Source organism: Fringilla coelebs (assembly GCF_963513975.1).
Source record: "Fringilla coelebs genome assembly, chromosome: 18".
Lineage (NCBI taxonomy): Eukaryota > Metazoa > Chordata > Aves > Passeriformes > Fringillidae > Fringilla > Fringilla coelebs.
Window position 1 is genome coordinate 12231807 of NC_140044.1, and position 23879 is coordinate 12255685.

The window sequence follows — 23879 nt, forward strand, 5'->3', positions numbered from 1 at the left end:
TTTAATCATAGGAGACAATACTGCTAGAAACAAAGGAGTCTATTTATTTCTTGACATCTGTTAATTTTATTTATTTTATATATTTATTTGTATTTTATTCATAAGTTTGGCTATAAAAATATCTATTTATATCTATTTATAACATTGCTAGAAACAAAATCTTCTCCTGTGTCATACCCATTACATCTCTTATTCAGGATAACAATCCTATACAAAAACTTGATTTTCCTGATAGCTTTCTGAAAATCACCATGATTTAATCAACCTTAGAATTAAGAATATTGAAGTCTTTTCCTGTGCCCAGCACTGCTCCCTCCAGCCATAGGGATCAGCTCATGGTGCTGAGGCTAAAAATGAGAAAGCAACACAGCTTAAATGACAAAAATCTTCTTAATTATCTACAAGGGACTAAACTATTCATTTCATAGAGCTGTTCCTAAAGTCCCAAACTGAGGTGAAGAGATGATGGATGATGAAGCACAGAGAAGAATAGGAAGAAAACAGCTTTTAGGGGATTATATGAGTGGATTACTCAAAACTTTCACCGGTGAGCTCTGACTCAGCTGCTGCTGGGGAGCACTGAGTGGGTACAGTCCCAGGCAGGGTCTGAAAACAAGGATTTTAGCAGTGTCCATGTGGTGGAGGATTGGATGTTTTATTGCCCAGTGTTTTAAAAAAGCTCCATCCTCTAAAATATAAAGGAAAATATATAAAGTATTAAAGGGGTTAGTTCTCCAGCTCTGTCAGGTGTGTGTGAGTCCCTCTCTTGGATACCAGATAGGTGCAAGCTGCTGATTATCTGTTGTTTTGGGACTATTTTACATCTTCTGGGTTCCAAGTCAGATGATAATACCTGGTCCAGAGAAGGGAAAATCAGACTGCCGTGTGTTATTTTAAAAGAAAAAAAAATGGAGATGGAGCAGTAAGTTTGGGAGCAGAGAGCTGAGGGGATAACTTGTCCAGTAAAAAGGCCATGGAAGGGAAAGGCCTTCTCCCTCATGGAAGGGAAGAGGCCCCTGAAGAATATCAGGAAGGTTTATTCCCTGAAGTGTCTGGGTTGGAAGAATTCCTGCAGCCAGCATGCAAAGCTCTCTCTGCTGTCACTATCAGCCACACATCAGGCTACTACTGAACAATGAGTATTGTTTCCAGGTAATTCAAGAGTAGAAGAAGTTCTCCTGGTTAAGGAATTTGGGGCATCTAATTAGAGAAAAAAATGAATTCCATGTGGTTGAGGTGTCTAGTCATAAAGCTCTTGAAAACAGTCAGAGAAATTCCCACAATGACCAGGTTGGGAGAGACCTCCAAGATCATCGAGTCCAACCCAGCCCCAACCCCTCAACTCAACCCTGGCCCCCAGTGCCACATCCAGGCTTTGTTAAACACACCCAGGGATGGGGACTCCACCACCTCCCCAGGCAGAACATTCCAGAACTTTATCACCCTTTCCATGAAAAGCTTTTTCCCAATCTCCAGCCTGTATTTCCCTTGGTGCAGCCTGAGGCTGTGTGCTCTGGCTGTGTCAGTGCTGCTGCAGACAGAGCCCAGCCCAGCTGAGCACAGGCACCTTTCAGGAGCTGTGAGAGTGATGAGGGCAGCCCTGAGTCTCCTTTTCTGCAGGCTGAGCACCCCCAGCTCCCTCAGGGGTTCCTCTCAGGGTTTGTGCTCCCAGCCCCTCTCCAGCCCATCCCTTCAATGTCCTTCCCAAGCTGAGGGCCCAGAGCTGGAGTGCTGTGCCCTCCCCAGTGCCCAGGGCAGGGCAGAGTGACCTCCCTGCTCCTGCTGGCCACACCATTCCTGACCCAGGCCAGGAGCTCTTGTCCTTCTTGGCCACCAGGGCACTCTGCTGGCTCGTGCCCAGCCTGCTGTCCATCAGCACCCCCAGTCCCTTTGTGCCTGGGCACTGGTTCACGTCCAAATGGCTTCTGGCCAAACCAGGGTAACAGAAGTGACCTCAGAGTCAGGGCCCACCTGATGCCAGGCAGGTTTGAAGCTTTGCTCAGTGGTAGAAAACTCTTCCCTCCTGTGGCCTGGCTTGGGTTGGTACTTGGGGCATGCTGTGGCAGTTGGGCTAAAATTGAGTTTTCCCATAATAATCTGTTTGAAAAGGATGCTCAGAGGAGATGCCAGTGGCTGCTGGAGATGAACAGGAATGGGGTGGGACAGGAGCACAAACAGAGGTCATTTGGTGCCCAGCTTTGCTCAGAAGGAAGCAACCCCACTTTGCCTCCATCAGTTTTGGGATGCAAATGAAGGAAAATGAAGTCAGCTTTCAGGTTCCTGGGGATAGATGACATTCATTCACTGGCATTCAGCTATTTCTGTTGTTTACATTTGATGCCTCTCATAAACACACTGTTTCTGATTAAGGAGAAATATTTTTTCTAAAGGTTTGCTTAATTTTTCACTTCAAAGTCAATCTTTAAAAACCTCTCTGCCATTATCAAGCCTGCAATGGTTTCATCCTAATCCCTCTTACTCTCTCCATTCTTATCCTTTGCTGAGAAGAAATGATAAAAATTTTTCTGACACGGAACTCGGATCCAGTGCTGAAAGATAAGCTGTTTCAAAATAAAATCATGGATTTCAAGCATTGGTTAATATTGCCATTTTTATAGATCCTTTCCTACTGCAGATTGAACAAAGCATATTAGCTAAAAGGCCTTCTCCTGAAATAAGAGCTCATACTTTTCTAACTCTCCTTCTTCATTCTAAGTTTCCGCTTCTAAGCATTGTCTTTCTACAGTAATGGACATTCAGACATCAAATCCAGCTTTACAATTATAAATTCAACCAAAACTAGGAAAACTGGGATACTTCCAGTGGGTGAGAAAGCTTTAGGTGAACTTACTTAGGTTTAATTGGTAGCTGGGTTTGTTCTAAGACTATTTTTAAGGTGCTTAAAGCCTCTCTGTCTTAAAAACTGGCACTTAAATTTTGTCAGACACACTGACAAAAAGAGTTTAAAAAAGGATGCCCAAGCAGCTTTCAGCACTTTTCTTTGTAAATTCCACTGTCTTTCAGTACATTTTGGAGTCAAGGCTGGGAGTGCTTCCAGGTAACATCCAGAAAGGTCTGCCCAAGGGTTAATAAGAAATTGTCTTGTCTATATTGGAATGAACTGGCTCAGTGTAGTTCTTTTGGGTTTTTTTATGGGTCTGACCTGGAATAGTTTTACCAGAGTCAATAGCATCACCAGCTGGGAGTGCTGAAGCAAAAATCATATGAAAATGTAGGTTATAACACAGATTTAGTTAAATGTGCATGTTCTGATGGAACCAGAGGGTGGAAGGTCTGCTCTGTTTATGCTCTGGCTGTTTTACTTAGTTTTGGGGATGAAGCAAAGCATCCCTGACAATGTCTACACACACCAGCCATGAGCTGGGCCTACAGGGTAGGATACATGGATCAATATCAAATATAAAGTTTTCTGGATCCTTCATATCATCAGGGAAGTGTTAACCCAAGGAGGGAGAGGTGGTTCTGGGTGTTCCACTTTTTCTCACCTGTCACAGACATATTTTCTGAAAAATACTTTTGCCAGGGTTTTTCTCCTGAGAAGCTGAGAGGCCTCAGAAATTAAATGTAAACAGTGATTATCTGATGCTGTGGAATGCAACAGGTGTATCTTTGACTGGTCTCATGTGGATTCTTTCTACTTGATGACCAATCACTGGTCCAGCTGTGTTGGGACTCTGGTCAGTCACAAGATTTTACTATGGTTTCATTCCTTTCCTTGCTAGCCTTCTGATGAAATCCTTTCTTCTATTCTTGAGTATAAACTACAGGACAGCTTAGGTCAGGTGTCTGACCAGGAACTTGGACCCATGTGATGGACAGAGCAGATGCATGAAGGACTGTGAGGTTGCTGGTGTAGGACCTGTGGCTGCAGCTTTTCCCATGGAACTTCATTTTCAGGAGAGGCAAATCCATGAGGGTGGAATGCCAGGACTTGCAGCAGCTGCTGTGGAAAATGAAGTGTGAAGCCACAGAGCCACTGAAGGGCTAATTTACTGAGTGGAGGTGTTTGCACAGGAGACAGGGGTGGAACTGCCCATGAAGAGCCCCCTTTTCCCATATTCCAGTGTCTGTCCTCACCCATCATTCATGCTGTGTGCTCCTGTCTTTGATCCAAATTTGCACTGCTGATCAGACAAACCTTTTCTCAAGAAAAATTTGGCCAGAATCAATACATTCCTAACATTTAGATGAATCCTAAATGTCTGATTTTTAAGAAGTGCCATCCAGAACCCCAACCCCATGCCCAGCCTGATGTTAATGAGAGCTGAATTGTTGCTTTCAAGGCGTGAAATTGGTGGTGATATCTCAAGACTGAAAATGATACACAGGCATCAAGCCCTGTTTAGTTTGAGAGGGGGGTTATGTTTCACAGCACTGATGGGTCTTATTTGCTATGTTCTGTACATAAAACCTCTTTAATGACACCAGGAGGGGCTTGTCCACTTGGGTGACTTTTGGGTTTAGGGTTTATAACCATCAGTTCATCTCCCTTCCCGCCACGCTCCGTGTTTTCTAGTAACCTTTGGAAATTGTTCACTTCAATTTTATTCAGCAGAGACAAAAATGCTAATCTGCTGGCACTTCACATGGTGAGGGAGAGAAGGAGGGGAAGCAAGGAAGACCTGTGTGATCTATTCATTCATTATTCCACGGTGCATGGGAAGTCATCTCTTTACATGATTGACCTGCCTGGGTTTGATTACAACACACAGCTAACCTTTTCCAAATCTGCTTGTGTCATACAAGAGAAGGGTTGAAGGCTGTTGCCATGGCATTGAGGTATCTCTTGAGAAAGAGGAAGGGGGGAAAAAAGAGAAAGAGAGAGAGAGAGAGGAAATGATGCTTCTTTACTTCCTAGCCAAGTATAAACAAGAAACACACGCACATGTTTTTGTTTTGGGAGAGCTTTCAGCTTCTTATCGAGTCTCATCTCTCACTGTGTTTCCTTGGGAAGGGAAGGAGGAATTGTCTGCTTTGCAGATCAGTGGGAGGGGGGATGACAATTGGAGGGAGGAAAAAAAAAAAGAAATCAGTCTTGCCACCATTCATGATTTATTCATGAGACACGTGAGTTTTGCATTTAAATGTGACATTCTCATGATCTCAATATTGTATATGCAAATCTAAAGATTTCTGCATCTCTCCACATGCCCAGCTTAAGTCTCGCCTCAGATCCACAGCTCTGCAAATGTAAAACCAGAGAGGTTCGTGCAGCTTCTGCTTCTCTCCCTGCTTGTTCCGTGCCTCAAAGACTGGAAGCAGCACCAAACTGCTCCTAATAGCAGAGCTGTAATTTAGACATCATTATTTTTTAATTTTTTTTTTTTTTCTGATAGTGAACACTTGCAGTCAGGAAATTACCTGTAGACTCATGAATGGTTTGACTTTCTGAGGTCTTGCCTTGCCTGAGCTTTCCAAGCCCTTTCCTCCTACGGCAGATCACTTGGGATTAGCACAGAGCAGGGCTGAGCCACCCTGAACAAAGAACTGACACCCCGAGCAGTGCCTGCTTCAATGCTCCAACAAAAACCTGTCACTTGTCACTCAATAAATAAGGGCAATGACCTTGTTGGTGGGTTTTTAATTAAGACAGAGTATTTTAATTGATAGAGTAAAACAGAAGTACCAACTCAGGGCCATGTGATGAGGCTTTGAGCACCCTGCTCTAGTGGAAGGTGTCTGTGGCAGGGGGTTGGACTGAGATGAGCTTTGAGGTCTCTTCCAAACCAAACCAGTCTGTGGCTCTGTGAAATGTGCTGCTGTAGAGGGTTCAGGCTCAGTTTGGGACAGAACCTGAACCTTGGTGACATCTCTGTCCCCAGCCAAGGCTCTGACTCCATTCAACAGCAGGAGGGGTGTGAAGGCAGGACTCTGCAAAGCCACACCTACCCTGCTCCCAGCCAGCCCAGGATGTCCCAGCCCTGCCCAGGAGAGACCTTTGGGCCGGTGTTTGCAGGAGTGATTTGTGGAGGGACAGCCCTGTTCTGGGGGCTTGGCCTGACCCATGTGCCTGCAATGCTGCTTCATGATCTTCCTTAGTGAACCAACCTGAGCATAAGCATCTTTCTATGGTTTTGGATCAGCTCTGGTGCAAACATTCCTCAGGTATTGATGAACAAGCACAGCACTGACTGATAACAATGAAATTTGTAGTTTTATAGCACTTTCCCCCATTCATTGCTCAGCACCTGTTTTCTTGTCATATTGAAGCCAGAGCTTGCTGAAGTTGATCACCTTGTGTTCACTTTCTGAGGTCAGGGCCCATATCAGCAAAATTCTCCCTATTGGTTTCATTATTTTAAAGCCATAAATGTTTTCTAGCTATCCACATAGCCTAATAACCCATCTCCAACAATGACTGCTTCAGGAAACTGGAAAAGAGACAGAGCTTGTATTGAATGACATTTCACAAGGGTGTTATCTTAGATTTAGGAAAATCTGGATATAGACACTTCCTGATGTCATGTATTCAGATGCAACTAATTCCTTTCAAGAACTTGTCCCTTTCAAACCCACCTGCACATTTGCTCCCCCAGCATGGCAAATTTAATTTCCTATGGGGTGGACAACTACTTGAATTTAGAAAATTTAATGCTCTTGATGCCTACTGTTTTTTCCATTACAAGAGTTAATAAAATAGTTATTTCTGAACATCCTTATCCATGCTGCTCATGATTTTAGGAGCCTGTGTCAGAACTCCCTCAACAGCCTCATCTCCAAGCAAATATTCTTATGTATCTACCTACCCTATTAGGAGCTGCTCCTGTGGAAGCTGCTTACAACTCTGATGCTTTAAACCTGTCTCTATAAATTTTCCAGTTCCCTAACATCCTTTCTGAAAGGGAACATTAGGGCTGCCTGCAATATTTACGAAGATGGTGCAGCAGGAATTTATGCACTGGCAAAATGACTTTTTCTGTTCAGTGTCTCATCCCACAAACCCTGGCATTCGTGTTACATTTCTGACCATCCCTGATTGCTGAGCTGATGAGGGTTTTGGAGAACTGAGGTCTTGGTGACACAAACAGCCCCAGCCTGTCTCAGGGCTGGAGTTGCTGTGCTCTCATTTGCAGTATGTGGCATTTCTTGCCTCTGAATTCCCTCTGCTGCTGCATCTGGCTCCGTTATTTGGGTGTCTGTCTGTCCCACAACAGACAGCAAAGCTGCTCTAGGGAAATACCTGGATACTTTGACTTGTGTGCAAACATCTTTGTTGTGTTTAATTGATCTCCTTTTCAAACCACACAGAGCCCAGCCCACATCCCAGTGAGGTTCCACTGGCCACTTCTTGCTCAGGTGAGAGCATCCCCTTTTTCCTGTCTTTGTTTCTAAACAAATTATTTATCTCCACAAGGCAACCTGCTCCTAGTCCATGACTCTGGCTCAGAGCTCACAGTGGGACTGTGTTTTTTCCTCTCCCAGTGATCTCAAACTTGCCTTCAGCAGAAAGACAGGGAAAGATTAGCAGGGGGGAAAAAAATCTCTGGACTTGAATATTTTTTTCAAAATTGGGAGGTTTTTTCCATCATTCTCAACATCCTCTTATGCCATGTCTTCAGTACTGCTACAAGCACCTGAAATAGCACAATTCATAGCTGGCCAGACTGGGAGCTCTGTTTTAGCAGGCAGGGAAAAGGAACTCATGCAGGGATTCCATTGTTATTTAAAGATACATTATCAGTTTTAGCCCCTATTTAAAAGCTGAGAGAGAAAAACATTTCTTTGCAAAGAAAAAAAAAACAAACCCAAACGTGTGTTGTCCTAAATTCAGACTGAGTTTCTTCATTTATTTGTGTTTAGGCTGGATTTAATGGCTGGGGTCGCAGGCACAGTCAGCAGTGCTGAAACAAAATGGTTTATTCCTGAAAATGCCCCAGTGATGCATTTTCCTCTCTGCCCTGAGGAATGTGAGAACCTGTGTGCTGAGGGAACACCTTTGGACATCATTTGTGAAGAATCAGGAAAGCCCAGAATGGTTTGGGTTGGAAGGGCCATTAAAGCCCATCTCAACCCTCTGCCATGGGCAGGAGCACCTTCCACTCAACCAGTTGGCTCAGGGCAAGGATGAAAGGGCAGGGGGAAAAAGCAGAGCTCACACTGATTTAATTCATGCAGGTGGGATTCACCTTGCTAAAGTCTCCTCATGCCTGCACTCCCCTGGAGCAGGGGAGTGTTCTTCCCACAAGTGAAGAATGCACTGCCTCCCAGACCTTGGTTTCTGCAAACGTGGCCCCTGTGAATGTAATCAACGTTGTGCAGAGCTGCTGAAACTGAAAACAAAGCCAGAACGATCATTGTGCTAAGTTTGGGTTCCTCATTGTTCATTGAATTACATCAGTGTTTTCTTTAGTTGCACAGTCAGCTGGCAAAGGGCTGTTTGAAATCTCGAGACTCTCCCCTTTCAGGGGAAAACGTGAATTTCCGGAGATGTGGGCTCTGCTCTGCATCACAGCCTGGGGCTGCCCTGGCCCAGGACACAGCCCAGCCAGCCAGGGGGCTCAGCCAGCCCTCAGCCCCTCAGCCAGGCCTGAAAATGCAACCACAGGATAAAGATTTCTCCTTTTTATTCTTTGTATTTAGCTTGATTTAATCTGCTTAAAAAAAAAAAAAAAAAAAGTAGAGATTTAAATTTATTTTGTAGAGGATCCCTCTCCCCAGGTCATGGCCAGTGTTTTGTTTCACTGGCATTTTGTTAAAGTGATCCCATGGGGTGAAAATCTTGTTTTCTCCAAAGATTTTTGGATGCAGAGAGTGAGGGACACGTGCCCCTGGGGCCTCCTTGATGTCCTGCCTGGTGATATGGTGAGTGGCAGTTGTGTCATTGTAATGTGGGAACCCCTGAAATTCCCCCAGGAATATCAGGATGGGAATCAGAAAGTGCTTTGGGTTGAAAGAGACACGAAAGATTGTTCAGTTCCATCCCCTGCCATGGGCAGGGACACCTTCCACCATCCCAGGCTGCTCCAAGCTCTGTCCAACCTGGCCTTGGGCACTGCCAGGGATCCAGGGGCAGCCCCAGCTGCTCTGGGCACCCTGTGCCAGGGCCTGCCCACCCTCACAGGGAAGGAATTCTTCCCAGTGTCCCATCTAACCCTAAACTCTGTCAGTGGAAAGCCATTCCCTGTGTCCTGTCACTCCAGGTCCTGCCCAAAGTCCCTCTGCAGCTCTCCCGGAGCCCCTTTAGGCACTAGAAGGGCTCTGAGGTCTCAGTGAATCCCTCTCTTCTCCAGGTGAACACCCCCAGCTCCATTGCTCATTTCCATTTAAATTAATTTCCCTCTAAAATTCTGATTTTCATCACCCACATCCTGACTTCCCCCAGAATCACAGCCCATGCTGTCAGAGCAAACTCTTCTGGAAGGTGAAGTTGCCAGAAGAAGAGCTGCTGAGTGCTGGGGTTTGTCTTTCTGAAAGTTGTATTTTTGTTTGATCCAAAGAGGCTCTGAGGGGCTCAGCCTGCACAGCCCAGCTGATTCCAGGCTCTTTGCCCAGCTCAGGGATGGGCTTCTTGCCTTTTTAAACCACGTGGAAGAAAATAGTGATAAAAAGGCAGAATTTGGGATGAAGTTTATTAAGAATCAAAGGAAAAATCCATCTTGGAGGAAGCAGTACAACATCAGTGTCATACAAGTTTCCTAAGAAACATGCAGAATTTAGGAAACTCAGAAAGAAACTTTGTCAGGAGTTGTGATGCTGCTTCTGTTTGGGGGGAGGTCTTGGATTAAAACACAGAGAAGCTGAAACTGCAGCTTAGAAGACCAAGGACAGGAGGCAGGAGTAAAAGGCAGGATGGAGAAGAGGGCAGCAGCAGTGAGTAGGGGAAGAAAAACAGGAGCAGAAACTGAGAGGAAGAGTGTGGGTTGTGTTTCACCAGGTTGCCCAGAGCTGGGGACTGAAGAGGACAAAGCTCATCCTGCAACACTGATGGGAGGAGGCACCTTTGTAGTGAAATCTGGATTTACCAAGGTTAACCAGCTTGTGATTTGTATTAATTTTGCAACTTCTCTCTGTAGAGAAAGAGAGGTGTGACAAACAAATAGAGAATATTCAAAATATCTCATTTCACATTTAAAAAATGAGCCATTTTCAGTTTCCACTTGGAAGGAAGGCCTCTGTCTCCTCAGCAATGTAATTACAGGAAGTAACCTGACACTGAGTGCTGTGTCAGACAGGGGACATTTTGGGGTTAACCTGTGATAATTCCCCACACCCTCCCTGGCATTGCTGGAGTCTTTAGTTCTGCCATTGAAATGAAAATCCATTATTTGTGCAGCTCAGCTAATAACACCAACCAGCATTTCCATGGGCAGCAGAAACCCTGGAGGAAGGCTGCCAAAAGCCTGGGGAGTCAAAGTTCCTTTTCATGTTCAAAGCTTCAGCTCTGAAATGCTTTAGCAATGCCATTACAAATGCCTAATGTCAGACCTGTGCCCAGCCTCTCCTCTCCCTCACTCCATTAGCCCTGCAAGGATGATGACAAACCATCTGAGGAAGCAGGAGTCATCCCAGGTCAGGCTGAAAGAGCTAAAAAACCTCTGGTAATCTCCAGGTTCATTAACATTTTTGTTTTTAAAAAGGTAACTTTCTGTCACTAGGAATGTATAATATATTTATAGAGAGCAAGTGGAAGCTGGGATGTAATTTTAGCCTTGATTCTTGAGGCAGTGTATTCTGGGCTGTTGAGCAGGGGTGCAACCTGTCTTCATGTGTGGGAATACACGCAAAACCATTTTTCAAGTGTACTACATGTGCTGTACTTCAGCTCAGAGGTTACCCTGGGAAATTCCCACCCTGCCTCAAAATGCCCAGTGATGATTTGTTGGGTGAAAGCAAAAGCAGAGACTTGGGAACTCAAGAAAAAAACACAGCGATGAAACTGAGCTAAAATGCATTTTGACATTTAATCCTAGATCAATTGGCAAATCTCACAATAGTTGTTTTTTTCTTCTTGTCACCTTGGCAAAGCAGAGCCATGGGAAACTAAAAAAAAAAAGAATTAATTTGGAAGATCAGCTGCCAATCTTCTCCCTGGGCTGAGGGTGAGCTTGGGAGCTCTCCTGCACTGTCGAAATATTGAGTGCATTTAGAGAAAACCCAACTATTACAAGCTCAGGACATCATTTATAAAACAAAAACCACTCTCTCCTGCATTGAGGAGTCTGAGAGCTCCTCTGAGAAAGATTAATTCTCTGGGTAGAGGAGGGGAGCTTGGCTTCACCCCCAAAATGAACCTACAGGATGATTCAATTGCTTCACTCTCCGAGCGCGAGCCCCAGACGCTCACGCAGAGCGCGGTGATAAGAAATGACTCCTTTACTTCAGGAGGAAGAAACTGAAGAAACTGTTAAACTTGGTCACAGTATGTGACATCCTTGAAATCAAAAGCAATACTTCTTCTCAGCGGCTGCACAGTAAAATTAAAGATACGAAGCCAAATTTGTCTCTGGAGTAATTCTCTTGCCAGTGGCTGGGGTGGCACCTGGGATTAATTTCCTCTATTATACAAGTGGCACAAGACCCTGACAAATTATTTTGCATGTTTTTTGTAGCACTTAGTTAACAGAAACCTTATTCACTACGTGTCCCACGCCTGGGAAATGGAGTGGCTCTGAACCTGCCTGGCTGAGGATGGGATCTGGGGTGGAGTGCAGCTCCCACCCTCTTCACATGGGCAGGAAATGGAAGGCCCGTGTGAATTTGCTGATTTCTCACAAAGTAAAAATGCCTCCATGGAGAAACAGGTGATCAAGGAGGGCATGTCTGCCTTGGATCTGGGCTGGATTGTTGCTCTTGTCCCAAACTCCTGGGTTATCCCATGGCGCCTTCCCCAAAGGGTGACAGAGCTCACTCGCCTCTCCATTCCTGCAATCCTTCTGTTTGGCTTTGGGGTAGACCTTGCAAACTCTGTGCAGGATGCATTTCTGCTCCTGGACTGCATTCCCATTCTTGGCTTACAGTTTGCCTGTGGAAAGTTTATGTTTTCCTGGAGGAATTCTGAACAGCAGCGTGGTGTGCCAGTGCTCAGTGTGCCAAAGTGAGAGCTGGGGCAGTGCTGTCCCAGAATTCCCCCAGATGGATCCAGCCTTCATCTCCAAACAGTCCTGGGTCCTTTCTCCTCCTCCTCAGAATGCAAACTCCTCTCTCCTCTGCAGTCATCCTTATTTTGCTGCCCCAAATTTGGAGGACCATCCCAGGCCAGGACAGGTTTGAATAAGAACAAACCACTCAGAGTTTTTCCTTCCCATGCAGCAGCACAAGGAAGGAGGGAAGCTGCTACACTTCCCTGGGAGATGAGGATCCCAGGCAGCCAAAAGGCAAATAATGACCAAAGTCAAATGCAAACTCAGGACACATGTGAGCAGAGAGACCAAGGTCAGGGTTTCAAGGAAGCCACCTGCCGCTGCGTCCCAGGGCTGCTGCTGGCAAGTAAATTCATTTTCTACACAGCTGTGAGGCTTTGAAAAATCAGGAATGGCTCTGGGTGTGGGTTTAAGGAGGTGAGGTTGAGGACAAGGTTCTCCCTTGTCTCATGTGTTGAAACCTCTGGGCAGCAGAAGTGAGTCCGTGTGACTTTTGAGAAGATCCTGAAGGTCAGGAGGAAGGTTGCCCAAAGAATCTGTGGTTGCCCCTGGATCCCTGGGAGTGTTCAAGACTGGGTTGGGATGGGGCTTGGAGCAGCCTGGGATGATGGAAGGTGTCCCTGCCATGGCAGGGGGTGAAATGAGACGCTTTTAAAGGCGTTTTCCAACCCAAACATTCCATGATTCTATGAAGAATGGTTCCAAGGTTTGATGCATCAAGCATTTGTATCCTCTTGAGCACGAGAAGCAGCTTGCTGATATATTTTACAGTATTGGGACCTTTTGTCTTTAGCATATTCCTGCTAATTAAGATTTTTTTTGGGGGGAAATTATTTGTTTATATGCACAGCCAGGTTGGTGTTTGACCAAAGGTGAGATGTTTTCACTCAGGCAGAGGAAAATTGTCAGTCGATGTTGTGAGTGTCCTTAATACTTCCCTGTCATGTTTGAGCTTGTTTTGTTTTGTTGTATTTGGGTTTCTGGAATGTTTTATCCTATCAATGACATTAATTATGGAGTAATTGCCTTAGTAGCTTGTAACAACTCTCTTCTTTTTTTTCAAAGAGATTTTCACACAATGTGTAAACTTTGCTGTATATGTGCTACGTTTCTTGTGTCATGAAATAACGTGTAGACAAAATAATGTTTTTCCTGTCAGAAATTCAATGGGCATCTAAAGCATAGTGACAGGTGGTTAAATAGCTGCATTTAAAGGATGTCAAGAAGATTTTTTGGACAGGTACCAAAACCCAATGCCAAAAAGAAGGCCTAATACCATCTGTTTTGTTAGCAGAGAGATGCAATTTTACATTAGATTTTAAACGACACGGGATGCCAAATTCATAACCTTGATTTGTGGGTCAGATCTAGCTTATCTAGATTGTGAATGTTTCTATTACCAGCACAGTTCCTGACCCAGAGCCCACACAGGTAAATGATGATGTTTTCAATCAGCCCCATTTTAAAGTCACAGGAAGCTCTTGAGCTGCATTTAATTTTGTTTTGTATTACATGTAAATCCAGATGCAATGTGGATTTAATTAATCCAATTTCACTGCATTTAAATGTACACATTTGCATTGTGTTTATTGGCAATTGGCTTTATCCATTTGTTCAGCATTTTTTATGACCACTGAAACTACTGAATATTTAGAGATCTCTCTACTTCCAAGTGGGAACGAGGAGTGTAGCTCTGAATTAAATCATTCTGAGACATAAACTGGGGATAAGACTAAAATGTCAAAATATAGCTGCATAATACAGTGGGGAAAATGATATCAGTATTTTAAAGTAATAAACTGCACTGTGCTAAATAATTTTAAAAATTGTTCAGCAGGCTTTTTAGATGGTTTGTTGAGAGAAGGAGAACTACTTTGAAACAAATAAGGAAACTGATAGATTTGGAGGCTTTTTCCTGCTTCTGAAAGGTGCCTTTGAAATGATGATTGTTCAGGTTTAGCCTAATATTTAGAAATACTCACTGTAGAGTTTTCCCTTCTTTGTGAGGAGTCCGTGTGGCTTAAATGGGATTGCTGAGATAATCACACTCTGCTGTTTCTGTTCCAGAGCTAATGTTAGCCATGAAATGTGAGTTGTCATGTTGGGAGCTCCTCATTCAGCCACCCAGCCAAAGCAACTGCAAACATTCTGGGGTTTTGGGGTCAAGAAAGGAAAAGATCCTGGTGTTTGCAGCCTGTTTGGCTGCTTGGCTCAGCCCTCTTGGGGATCCTGCAGCTCCAGTGCTATTGCTGGCTCCCTTCAGCCACCCCAGAGCACTCCTGTCACCTGTGCACACCTGGGCAGTACCCAAAGTCTTGACCTGTTGTGGTATCACAGCAAGCCTTGACAATAGGCCTGTCCCAATCTTTTTTTCAGCACTGGAAGGAGCTCTAAAGTCTCCCTGGAGCCTTCTCTTCTCCAGCCTGGACACCTCCAGCTCTGCCAGCCTGGCTCCAGAGCAGATGTCCTCTAGCCCTGGGGCCACCTCCATGGTGCAGTGCTGATCCTACGTGGAGAGGGGCTGGAGGAGAGCAGGAGTTCACACCAATCTGCATCCCCTGGTGAGAGCAGGAATTCACACCAATCTGCATCCCCTGGCGAGAGCAGGAGTTCACACAGATCTGCATCCCCACATCTGCTCAACAGCAAGGTGCCACCAGGACAAAACACATTGAAACACAGGGAAAAACTGGCTGAAGGAGGATTCAGCAGCAGGCACAAGTTGGAGGCTTCCTGGATGCGTGGTGAGGCTGGGCAGGGGCAGGAGCTGTGGGTGCTTGGGCAGAGAACCCTGGAGGGAGGCTGGAGGCACCCATGGCTATCCGGGCCCTGGCCAGGGGTGAGCTCAGCTCCACTAGGTTGTCTTCTTCAGACAGTCTGGGGAGGAGAAGCACTGGAGGCATGAGGTGAGCTGTGAGAACATTGCTCTGATGAGGAGCGTTCCCTCTGCCAGCTTCCTTTGGCACATATATGTGGATATATATACAAATATATAAATATATATATATAAAAGCATTCTGGCTATTAATAGCAATAACTCTTTGTGATGCTGGGTGTCTCAGATCGGTCTCTAACGGAGGCAGATGAATGTGCAAAGTTGGACAGGGCTGAGCTGTGTAAATCTGAGAAAATGGGGCTTCATTGGGGGGAAAAATGAGCTTTGAGAGGCTCTGAAATGGAGCAACGGGGCGGCTCAGGCACTGCAAATAAATTGGGTTGTATCAGCCAGGGAGGTGCTGCATGTTTGGTGACAAAATGTATTCATTTGTGGGAAACAACAGAATTAAATCCTGCTTTTAGTGGGAAAGTCAATTCCACCTTAACTGCAAAGCCACTAGCAATGACTCCACAATATAAGAAATATAATTATGATAATTAATAAAGATAATAATACAGTCAAACCTTGCTAATGACTCAGAGGCTGCTTACTAAATACTGACTTTGTGGATAAACAAGCCAGAATAATGCATCATAAAATACACTTTGTTCCATTATTTTGACATCTCTATTATTTTAATTATTTATACTTCGTAATATACCAGTCAGTCTACTTGGGAAGGTTTTACAAAAATAATGAAGCTCTAATAATGTGACATGTCAGTTCAGTATTTGCTGAAAGAGGGAGACAGGAAAACCAGTCCTTTCAGGGGGTGTGTAAATCAGGAAGGGCACAGATCAGTGGAGCTCAGATATTCAAAGTTTTAATGCAAAATATTGGACATCTCTATTATGCCTTTGACTGGGAGCCCTCGGAGCAGCTTCTCTGTTGGAGAACTCCTGAAGCCAACCTGCTTTGCTGCTAAATACAAAAGGATTCTCCAGAAAAAAATCACCCAGTTTGAAAAATAATAATAAATGTGAAGTAGTTTTTGTGCCCAAGTCAATTTTTATCCTTAAATCGATTTTTTCCACCACCACGACAGCTGAAATCTTGTTTTTAATTTAAATGAGAACTGCGATTTTTACATAATCACTTGATTCCTGGAGCTGGCATTCCCTCGAAACCCCAGCCCGCCTCCTGCTCCCTGAATTTGGCAGGAATTGGCCCCACTCTCACAAGGAAAGACACTGGAGGAAGAACTCAGCATTTATTTAGCTCAGTTTTCCAGCCCCAGAGAGTCCTGAAGGGTGCATGCTGGAAATAAGCCTTCAGAATCAGTCAGAAGGGCTTTTTCTAATGGAAAAAAAAAAAAAAAAGGAAAAAAAAAGAAAAAAAAAAAAAGGCAATTTCTCTTGGAGATTTGCCAGCAAACTGACTCTGCCAGCGCTGTCCCAGCTCCTTGCCAGCCTATGGACCGGTTGTTGCAACTTTCAAGCGTTTCCCTCTGCCTGGGGATGGGATAACGTCCTGCAAAACCACTCTGTACATAACATTCTCTGCCGGGGGCTGCTTTTCCAGAGGGATCTGTTGGGAGCCGCTGGGAGAGAGCGGGAGAGAGCGGAGCCTGCGGCAGCGGGGAAGGGAGGGGGAGCCCTGCCCGCGCAGCCTGCTCACCTCCGAGCATCCTCCCTCCCCACGGACACCTTTGGGTTTTCCATGCTGCTGTGCCCTGAAAATCCCGGCCCGTGGGAGCCGGCGGGGGATGGCCGGGAGGGTGGTCATGGATGGAGCTGCCTTCCAGCAGCGGGAATTATAAAGATACATGGATGGGATGTGTGGAAAGCCGAGGTGGGGGGACAATGGGGGGGTCTGTGCCCTGGGGAGCAGGAGGGCACCGCCAAGGTTGATCCTGGCTGTTCTCTCCAGGCTGGGAGAGGCACGGGCCTTCCAGAAACGGGGCGCAGTTAGTGCTTCTAAACGGGGCGCCTCTTTGGGGCTCCTGTGAGGGCGGATCAGCGCGCCGGACAGCATCCTTCATCAGCGGGTGGGCACCGGGTGCGGAGGGAAACGAAGCTGCTGGGCACCGTCCCGCGTCGGGAGCGGGCACACCGGGCACGCTGCGGGCCGTGGGGCACGGCAGACGCGCCGGGGTCCCCAGCGGGCACCGGGAAGCGGCGGGCGGCTGTGGCAGCCTTCCCCTCGCCGGGGCGGCCGGGGATGGGGACCGGAGAGCGCACCGGGCTCCTCGGCGGCGCTGCCCGCCGTGCCCGAGCCCCCGGCGGTGGCGGCCGCGGGAGGAGCCGCCCGGCCCCGCCGCGAACAATAGCGGCCCCGGCGCGGGGCGGTGCGGAGCGGGGCGGGCCGGGGGCCGCCGCCCGCCCCCCCGCGCCGCCGCCCGCCCTCTCCCCGCCCTCTCCCCGCGCCAGAGGCACCGCCGCCGCCGCAGCCGGGTCCATGCCCGCTGGAGCCCCCGCCTGCCGCCGCCCGCAGCCCCGGCATGGACGTTCGGTTCTACCCCTCCGCCCCCCCCGCCGTGGGCTCGCTGCCCGGCGCGGACCCCACTTGCCTCGGCCCGCTGGATTATTATCACTGCAACAAGGTACGGGGGCGCGGGGGGACCCCGGGCTCGGCGCGTCCCGCGCTGCTCCACGGGCACGGGCACGGGCACGGGGACGGGGACGGGGAAGGAAAGTGCCGGCGGCGCCGGCTCCTGCGGGAGGGAATTTTGAAAGTGGTCTGGAAGCGGAGCGGGGGGAGCCGTCGGGTGGCCGGGCCGCCCGCAGCGGGCGGGGGGGAGCCCGAGCCCGGGCGCTGCTCGGCGGGGCGGGCCGGGAGCGGAGCGCGGTGTCCGTGTGTCCGTGCGGTGTCCGTGTGTCCGTGCGGGCTTGGTTTAACCTCCTCCGCTCCGGGAGCGCTCGGCCCGGGGCGATGCGCGCGGTGGATGGGGCGAGGGGGGGTTGTTGTTGCGGTTGTTGTCGGGTACTTTTTTCCTGTTGTTCGCCGTGTTGTTGTTTTGCACCTTCTTCATGAGCTGCGGAGCCTCCGGGCCGGGTCGCGGCTCCTCCCGCGCGGGGTCCGGCCCCGTCCCTCGCCTCCGTCCCTCACCTGCCGCTGCGCTCCCGCGGAGGGGGCACCCAGCTCCGGGCTGGGGGTGTCCGTGTGCCCCCAGGTCCCCAGCACGGCGGGGAGACCTCCATCACTCACGTTTTCCCCGCTCGCTGCAGCTGCGAGGCGAAGCAGCCTGCACTTGTAACGGGAGAGGGATGCGCAGGGGATATTTGAGAGCGTGGAGGTGCTCTAGGAAATTTCCCTCATCCTGGAGAAAGCGAAGCTACTTCAGGGATAAGGAGTTTTCTGCGAGTGTCGCCTTGCTCGCTGTGGGTAAACAGCGCTGATGTTTCAGCTAAAAAGCCCTGGGATCCAGATCTCTTTGGAGGAAGGGGGATCATCCCAGACGTAATCCTTGCTGCCTTCTAGGCCAAATTCGGGTAATTGCGTCGAAAAAAGTTAATAAAAGGAGAAAATGCTCTCCTGCGTCGGTACAGCAGTTCAGGATGCTCTCGGCTCGCCTCACTGTTGTGATACTTTGGGATCAAACTCTTAAAACACAAGCAGAGGGAAATGCGTGCGGCTTCCCAGACGCGGCAAATTAATCTTAATGTATCAAGAGATGTATTTAACTGTTTCTCTGTCAGTGGGTTATTTATCTCTTTTTATTAAGTTGTAGCAAACCTAATAGTTCTCGTTTATTTTGAGATGCCGGATTATACGGAAAGGAAACAACTTTCGTTGTTTTCGCCTGTGTCTGCGTACTGCTGGCTTCAAAGCGTTTTATTATCATTGCCGTTGCTCTTAAAACACTAAATAAGCTCTTAAAATACTAACGGGAGCCGGATCACCTGCGAGCAGGACATTTGTGCTGCTGAAACATCCGCCCGTCGTGTGTGAGAGCAGAAATCTGGGATCATGTGAGAGTGAGCCGCTGGCAACTGCGGCTGCCCCCAGATCCTGCTGGCTTTCGGAACTCGCTTTTACCCAGAAGTTGTTGGATGCCAACATGATTTACTTTGCCTTGCAGTGTTTGGTGCGGGAGCTGGGGCTGGTGGCCGCGCTCGCAGTGTCTCAGCCTTGGGGCTGCTCGGTGCCGTGTCCCCCCGAGCCTTGGGGCGCGGGGCCCCTCGTCGTCAGCTCATCCGTGGCCTGAATCCCTGAGATTAGTCCCGGATTAGGCGCTGGCAATTGATCCGCGGCTCCTCGCTGCCGCTGCGGCCGGGAGGCTGCGGGAAATCGCCTCTCCTGGGGGTGCAGCGAGCTGAGCCCGGCGGGCGAGCGGGTGCGATGGGCGCTGCTGCCGGCCCGGGCGGATGGGACAGCGCAGAGGAGCGCCCCAGGTACTGACCACTGCCACCAGATGCTGCTGTTGTCACTGCTACCGAGGAGCTTGAGGCAGCGGCAGAAGAAAGGAAGTGACTTACCCTTTGCTGGGTGCTTTTTCCATCCCCCCCCTTTCTTTTCTTTTCTGAGTTATCAAATGACATTTGCTTATGCACAGCCGTGCGCGTTCGTCCGTGGCGTGAGGCCGCTGGGATGAAGCCAGGGATGGAATGGGCTGACTCAGTTTCCCTGACAGGCTGCAGGTACGGCGGCTGAAACTTCAGCATCAAACCGTGGCCCCGAGTGGCGCGGGAGGAGCTGTCTCCTGCTGCTTTTCCTTCGGAGAACTCCGGCAGGTGCGGGCTGGGATCCGGCCGAGGATCACCAGCAGCGTGCTGTTCTCTTGTGCCTGCCATGGAGCAAGATTCTCCTGCTTCCTGGAGCCACACGGGATTCTCTGGGAAACTCCAGAACCTCACACCAATCCCAACCCCGTCACTCCTGTGCGGTGCTGGTGGCTCGGCCCAGGGCTGGGCTGAGACAGTGTCTGCCTCAAAGCGTTTTCACTTAAAAAACTGCAGAGGAGGGTAGGGTGGACTGGAAAAATCAGAATTCTCCCACTATGGCGTGCAGATATCCCGGATAACATCCATCTCTGGGAAGGACCTGGGCGAGGAGCACTTACAGGCTCTTTGCTGTCCTCCTGCTTCGCTGAGTTTATGAAGATGCTCTAAAACCCTTTGATTTAAAAGACTTGTTTTGTTCAGGGTATTTTTGTTTGGTTTGGGGTTTTTTTTCCTCCTTTATTTATTTGTTTCTTTAGGGGGAGGCAGCAAAGCTGGGCTGTGCAGTGTCACTGTGCATAAATAACTCGCTGGGAGCACGGCAGAGCTCTGCCATTGCCATGAGCTGCCTTAGCCCAGAGCAGCCTGAAATGTTAATGGAATTGTTTTGTGCACTTACTGGACATGATATTGTTACCAGGAGGTCTCCAATCTCGCCTGCACGCTGCAGTCAGCCACAATTCCTCTCTGCAGCTACGCAGGGGCCTATTGCACATCAGCATTTCCATTTCTGAAAGGACAGGGGATGTTTAGAGGGATAATGAAATGGGAGTGTGTGCTCAGTCCAGGCTTCCCTAGAAGGGGGAAATTTGCACCTTTTCTTTAACTATCTCCGCAGTATCCCTGTTTTCCCTGGAAGGGCTGGCCACTGGGAGGGATGGAGAAGGTGGTGAGGGGCTGGACATGCACAAGTGGATAATGAGAGCCTTCCTGCCCCATCAGGCAGGGTGAGAATGAGCCCTTTTTGCTGCTGACTGCATTTGGTGAGCAGTTCTGGTGGATCAGCAGTACTGGTGGCATCGAAGCTGGGGAAATGAGTTCCCTGTGTAAACCAGTTCCTGCTACTGGTGATCCTGCATGGAGCAGCCTGCCTTGGCAGCTGGGGAGAGGAGCCAGCCCCAAACTCCCTGGTGCCCAAGGAGCTGCTGCTCACAGCCTGATGCTCCTTGGCAGGATTTTTAGGGCTGCAGAGTGCTCAGCCCAAGGTGTGGGGCTGATGAGGAGCTCCCTGGGAGGACAAGCTGCAATGAGCATTTCTCACTGTGGAGTTCTGTTCCCCCCATCCTGTGGGCTGGATGCAGGACCTGCTCCACCTCTGGGACAGCAGGAACAGAGGCAGAGAGCCTCTGGTGTCTGCACAGTGGCCACAAGGGACTGGGGAGGTTCAGCTGGAAGTGTGAGGAGTCCTCATCCAAACTGTGACACCCATCCCTGTCACCAACCACCCGAGTGCTGCTGAAGGGAACACCTCCCTCTGGTTTGGATTCCTTGTTTAAATTTGGGTCTAAACCTCTCTTCCTGTCCCCTCTGGCCATTTTCCTGGGGCATTGGTACCTGCTGCATTCCCCTTCCTGCTGGTTTGCCAGGAAATCTTTCACAGGGCTTTGAGCTGCTCGTGTGTGCTGCTGCTGATGTTTTGGGGAGAGCAGCGTGTTCCTGCACCACCTAAGGGGGTGTTGCTCCCTGGTGGGGGATTTTCCCACCCTCCAATTGCTTTGAGAAAATGTGGGGATTTTTCCCACTCGAGCTCTAGGGAGATTCTGCAGCTCTATTTCATGATAAGTAAACCACGGTACGGTAAAAAATGTGCATTTTAGTAACACCGAGGCTTGTTCTGCTCTTAGCAGAGCTTTAGTGACAGGATCTGGTGAGCTGGCTGATACAGCAGCATGCAAAGGTTTTTTCCTAGATCCTAAATTGTGTGTGTGGCTCCATGAAGCTCAGGAGGGAGTTTTTCCTTCTCAGCCCAAGCAAAATTGCCTTGGCAAGGGAGGCCTGTGACAGGAATCCTGCCAGAGCACGATACCCTGAGCTCTTTCATGCAGGGTGTGCAGGGATGCAGGAGGAGTGATCCTGCTCCCCAGGGGTATCTTTGGGGAGTGAATTATCATCTCTATTCTTCCTGCAGAAATAAATTTAAATACAAATTCTTCCTGCTAGCTTCTGGTGCTGCAAGGGTCAGACTGGGTTAGCACGATGCCCGGTTTGGAGCCAGTGGAATTGATGGGGATTGATGAGGAGGAGGATGAGGAGGAGGACCCAGCCTGGGAATACCAAAACCACACTGCTGGGAGACCCTGGGAGTGCCTGTGGTCCTTGGGAACCCCCCTGCTGGGGGCCCTGTTATTAACCCTGCAGGATTTCTGTAGGATTCATCAACACCATCAAACCTCTTCTCGAATTTTCCTTGTAGGATCCTGTGGCTTTGCCTCTCCAAACACAGTCTCTTTCTTGCCTTTTGGGCTGATCAATTGACAAAAGCTGTTTTACCAATACACCATTAAAATCTATTAGTCATGTGGTGGGTATTAGTCTGCAAGCAGTGCTCCCTTCTTTTAAGAACCCTTCAGAAATGGGATCTGAGCCGGTATGAGCCCGAGTTGATGTAGCAAATACATTTCTATGAAATGTTCTGTTTTGATTTTTACAATAAATTGTACATTGCAGTGATAAACATGGTCCCTTTTTCCTTGTTCCAGCGCTGCTTTGCCATTCTGGAAGATAAAATACATTCTTTCCCTTCCTAGTTCCGAAGCCAACTCTGTTTTGAAGTAGCATAAATCTTTCTTTGGAGATGGAGGATTTTGGATGGAGAACAAAGTCCAGCAGATTTTTAATTTGGGGCCCATTTCTTTCTCATTTGGCAGGCAGTTCCTGTTGATTTGCAAATGTAGATTTTTTAGTTTTTTTTTTCTTTTAGGCCCTGGATATGGGCAAGGGCTTCTTCTGAAAAGTGGTTGAGTTACTCAGTGGGACAACCCTGCCTTCTCCAGAGTGGCCTTTGATGGGTTGCACAGCAGAAAGTGTTTGAAGCTCCATTTTTTTTGCCTTGGGCTTTAAGTCAGGGATTGGGAGCTAAATAATGAATGTCCATCCATTCATAGAAAATGTTGTTCTCTCTGCATGCACGGAGGGGAGGCTTTAATCTGGTTGTTTTGGGAACAATGGGAGATGTTTTGAAGCCTGATCTGACTTGTGTGTAACAACATGTTTGTTTGGGCTGCTTCTGAATAACCTTGTCAAGGACCTCATCCGTGGAAGCCCTTGTAGCAGAGGAGACATCAAGAGGCAAAAATTCCAGGATCAAAACTGTACAAGTTTCTCTGATTTATTTATGATTCTTCAAATCAATGACTGTCCCCTGGATCGGTGTTCCAGAGGTGTGGGTGTTACACCGCCCTAACTGCAGAGTAAATCCACGGTCAGCTCTGCCTTGGACCTCTGAGCCTGCAGCAGGCACCAGGATCAGTTTGTGCATCTGTAACAGAGAAAATATTCTGTTAATAATCTGTGTTTTCTTGGACAGACCAGAGCACTCAATATTTTGGAGGGTGCATGGCTGATCCTCGTGCCAGGGCAGAGGGAGAGCACCTGGAACCCTGCAGGGCTCTTCCAGCTTCTCCTCCTTGTAGGGACAGGCACTGCCAGCTCCTTTCCTGGGGGTTGTTGTTAACATTGGGATCTTTCTGCAGCATTTGCAGAAAAATCTCTGTTTTCATGCTGCCTTCACTTTGCATCGCCTTCCTGCTGGCTACAAGGAGGTGAGGATGCTCCTCCACCACAGACTGGCCCCGCTGGGAGGGGGGAGCATTTTCCCCTCGAGGTGCAATTTTTCCCTATTACCTTTGTACTCCTCTGGTTTTTTTTACAAAACGAGCTCTAAATGCTTTTACCATAAGTTGGGTTATATCTTGCAGTATAAATGAAGCATATAATTGTGTTTTCCTAACAGCTCCACATTAAAAATAAGTTATTGTGTTGCTAATGTGTTTTTCCTGACAATTTTCCATCCGGTGAGTGCGAGGCTTCTGTCTGAACTGTCGTGCAGCAGCACCTCTGCCTCCTCTTGAGATCTTATTCAGTATTCCTCAAGTCAGGCTGAAGTGTTAGTGTGATTAGAGCTTTCAAACTATTAATTCCTAATTGGAGGTTTGAGCTCTAATGTTCCACCTTTGTGATTTTACACTCGTTCTAATATAATTAAATAATGCATAATGTATGTTCTATAATATTGCACAT

At 48.0% G+C, this 23879-nt stretch overlaps 1 protein-coding gene across 1 annotated transcript in view; it reads left to right on the top strand.

The window, feature by feature from the left end:
* Nucleotides 1–17419: 17419 nt before the first annotated feature.
* Nucleotides 17420–23879, top strand: part of TOX2 (TOX high mobility group box family member 2) — a gene marked incomplete at its 5' end in the record, with an annotated part of 168446 nt that continues 161986 nt past the window's right edge. Inside the window, one exon of the mRNA XM_084217682.1 lies at nt 17420–17521. Within this exon, the coding sequence (XP_084073808.1) occupies nt 17420–17521 (102 nt within the window). The remainder of the gene's footprint in view (nt 17522–23879) is intronic.